Source organism: Beauveria bassiana (genome assembly GCF_000280675.1).
Source record: "Beauveria bassiana ARSEF 2860 unplaced genomic scaffold BBA_S00004, whole genome shotgun sequence".
Taxonomy (NCBI): domain Eukaryota; kingdom Fungi; phylum Ascomycota; class Sordariomycetes; order Hypocreales; family Cordycipitaceae; genus Beauveria; species Beauveria bassiana.
Genome location: NW_007930839.1, coordinates 1,089,416 through 1,092,531, shown reverse-complemented (window position 1 = coordinate 1,092,531; position 3,116 = coordinate 1,089,416). Strand labels below are relative to the sequence as shown.

The window sequence follows — 3,116 nt, the reverse complement described above, 5'->3', positions numbered from 1 at the left end:
GTGCCAGTTGTGCCAGTTGTGCCAGTTGTGCCAGTTGTGCCAGTTGTGCCAGTTGTGCCAGTTGTGCCTGTTGTGCCTGTTGTGCCTGTTGTGTCAGTTGTGTATTTCATGTTGTTGTGTACCTTGCGTCATTTGTGTTGTGCTGTATTGGAGCAGGCTACGAATAGGCGTGATGTGTAGTACAAGACATGTCAATGCTCATCAGCATCCAACATTGTTTCTGTATTAGAGACTATGGTACGCTTGTGCATGACCTTCATAATTCATGGTTCCATTCATTAACATTGACTCATAAGCCTCTTTACTGCTTCTTGGCGCCCTTGGGCTCCCAACCAGGCTGCGCCATCTCAAAGCCCTTAAAGTCGAAGCCGGGGGCGACGGAGCAACCAACGAGGGTCCAGTCCCCCAAGCTCTGTGCGTGCTGCCACTCGCCGCGCTCAATGACGACCTGGGGTCGCTGACCGGCCCAGAGGTCGGTGCCGAGGATGTAGTCACGGACGGGCTCGCCGTCGTCCAAGGAGAGGGAGAGGCGGAGCGGAGCGCCGGCGTAGTGGTGCCAGACCTCGACGGCGTCGAGGACGCGATGCCAGTGGGAGAGGCCCGACTCGCCCTCGAGGAGGTAGTAGATGTAAGTGCTGGAGGCGCGCGGCTTGTCGTCGCTGTTGTTGGTGGCGGCGACGGCGGCAGCGTCGCGGTATGTTTCGACGTAGTAGCCCTTTTCAGGATGGGGCGTCAGATTGAGAGCGGCAATGACGTCCTTGGCGGTGCGGGAATTAGTAGCGTCCATGGTGGGTGATGTTTGGCGAGGGGGTTTATTTGACTGGTTGGGCGCGGAAAAAAAAAAGATGGAAGGGCCGACTTGTGTGTTTGTGTGTGTCGTCTCGGCCAAGAAGGAGGGGAGTTTCAGGTCAAAACTCGTTGCTGGTGGAAATGAATAATGCAGGAACTTGATGGTGCTTTTATGGCTCGGACGTGAGCTTTTTCGTTCACATGAAGGGGAAATCGTGCGCCTGGTGAAGGTGAAGGAGAAGGGAGAAAAGAGGCGTCGAGGCGTTGGGGCTAAAGTCTGGAGCTAGGAACTCGGCGGGAAGCTACCGTAGAGCTAGTTGGCATCATCAGGCTAGCTGTCCTCGGGGTCAGTCCGGCTGGCGTGGATGGCTCGGAAGCAATCGCATTAGGGCTGGCGAACGAACAAACAAAGGTGTGATGGTGTTACAGGGCATGGCGCGTCGACAAAGGACCTGTGTGGACTGCACTTTCATTACTTTGTTGTTGAGGTTGTTTGCACAATGGTTGCATGGCACGTCACCCCAAGTCAGATGAAAAAGGGAGAGCGCCAACGAGGGGAGACCCGGAAGAGGCAAAGGAGGGGGGCGCAGGGAGGGGCAGGGGACGTCGATCTGCGTGCTATAGGCAGGTGGGGGCGTCTGCTGTTGACGATGCTGAATGCCGAAACGGGTGGTCTTTGCGCGTGGGTGAGCCAAGCAAGCGACCACGGCAACCAAGGTGAGAAAAAATAAATCGAAAGAGAATTCGGCTATCAGTGGTCAAGGTAGGGGGAACTTTTGAAGAGGTGTGGTCATGGCAGACGATGATTGGATGTAACGGTAAGAGGATGGACGGTGTCGAGGTGTTATTTGCTGACCACCAAGTTGGCAGACTTTGGTTGGCGCTGGCAAAGCTGGCAGCCGTGATATTGCGGCTCAGAACACAAGTCGTACCCAGGCAATCCAGGTACTCAAGTCAAGGTAGGCAAGTACCGCACGCAGTACCCAGGTAAGTACCCACCGAGTTTTGCTGTCCCCATCTGTGCCTCTGCTCCTGGTGACCGAGAGCCACTCAAACACACTGATTCGAGCCAAGTGAGCCCACCAAAGTCACCTGGAACTTGGCGAGTCGTGAGCCGTTGGACGCATAGCAGGGGGGGCTATATTAAACTTCCAGGTGCAAGTGTGACGATAATCAGCGCACTCATGGCCAAGTTCCGAAGGAGTCAAAATCATCATGCAAACAACTCATTTATTCATCGGTTGCTAAAAAAAAATAATCACACCGTTTTAGGTGCTAGTTACCAGTAAACTGGCATGTTTGTGGCACTGGGCTGTGAGACAATTGGACTTGCTAAGCTAAAATTACGCACTGCGGGCGGCACGCCGTAGTCATCACCCGCATGGCTTGCATAACCGGTACCTTGGTACCTACCTATAATAAGAGGGCAGGCAGGCTTTTTTAACATGCCAGTTACGCCTCGCCGTCGTGGTATCCCGCATCAGCTCAGCACAGCGTAGCATTTGCCTCCCACACACGAATAAAGAATGGTCTAAAACTTTAATTAGATAGAGAGAGACAATTTATTTTGGATCTTTTCTTTCTAAATTGAACCAGATGCAAAAACATTTTCCTATCCGACACATGGGCCGCTTCAAGTTGCCCCCACTGGTCAACCGTGTCGCAGTCAGCCAGTCCCATTTTTGCATCAAGGTACGAGTTGATTAGCGGTGCCGCTAGGTCGGCAGCAAAAAAAGACGGCGGAGAACGCCATTCAATCAGAACGAATGAGCGCCTTTGATTTTGAGCGAGTATGGCGCAAAAAGGATAACTACCTCTCCTCTCACTCACTTTCACCCATGTGCCGGCCTATTTTGCCAATCTGCTTATTATGCTTGCCCACACACCCCATCGTTGCATGCGATCCACTCTCATCCACTTGCGGTCCTCTCCTCCCACCTTGTTCCTCCTCTTGTTGTCCATCCGTGCCTTCCTATCCCTCTGCGGGTATCTGGAATAAAGACGCCAGCCGTGCCACTTTAGTGATTACGGTGGCGGCCGATTTTTCCTTTGCAATCTAGTTTTTTTTTCCCCTTCCTCTCCGTCTTTCCGAGTTTCCCTCGCTCACCTTCCCTTATCAATTACATCTCTAGCCATCTCCAGCTCGTCGTCTTTCCAATTCTCGCGGCAGCGCTTCTTCCGGACTCAAACAATGTAGTAGCCAGGATCACCCCTCCCTCCTAGGTTACCAACCCTTACCGCCACCCCCTGCTGGTTCGCAGAGCAAACATCACCAACAGCCATCTCATCTCATCTCATCTCGCTGCGCCCGCACGTCCAAAACGCTA

At 53.2% G+C, this 3,116-nt stretch overlaps 1 protein-coding gene across 1 annotated transcript; it reads right to left on the bottom strand.

The window, feature by feature from the left end:
- Window positions 1-301: 301 nt before the first annotated feature.
- Window positions 302-787, bottom strand: BBA_02134 (DUF985 domain protein; the record flags this gene model as incomplete). The annotated part of the gene is made up of 1 exon (XM_008597231.1): window positions 302-787. The coding sequence occupies one exon, from the start codon at window positions 785-787 to the stop codon at window positions 302-304; it is 486 nt and encodes a 161-aa protein (XP_008595453.1).
- Between the last annotated feature and the right edge of the window lie 2,329 nt (window positions 788-3,116).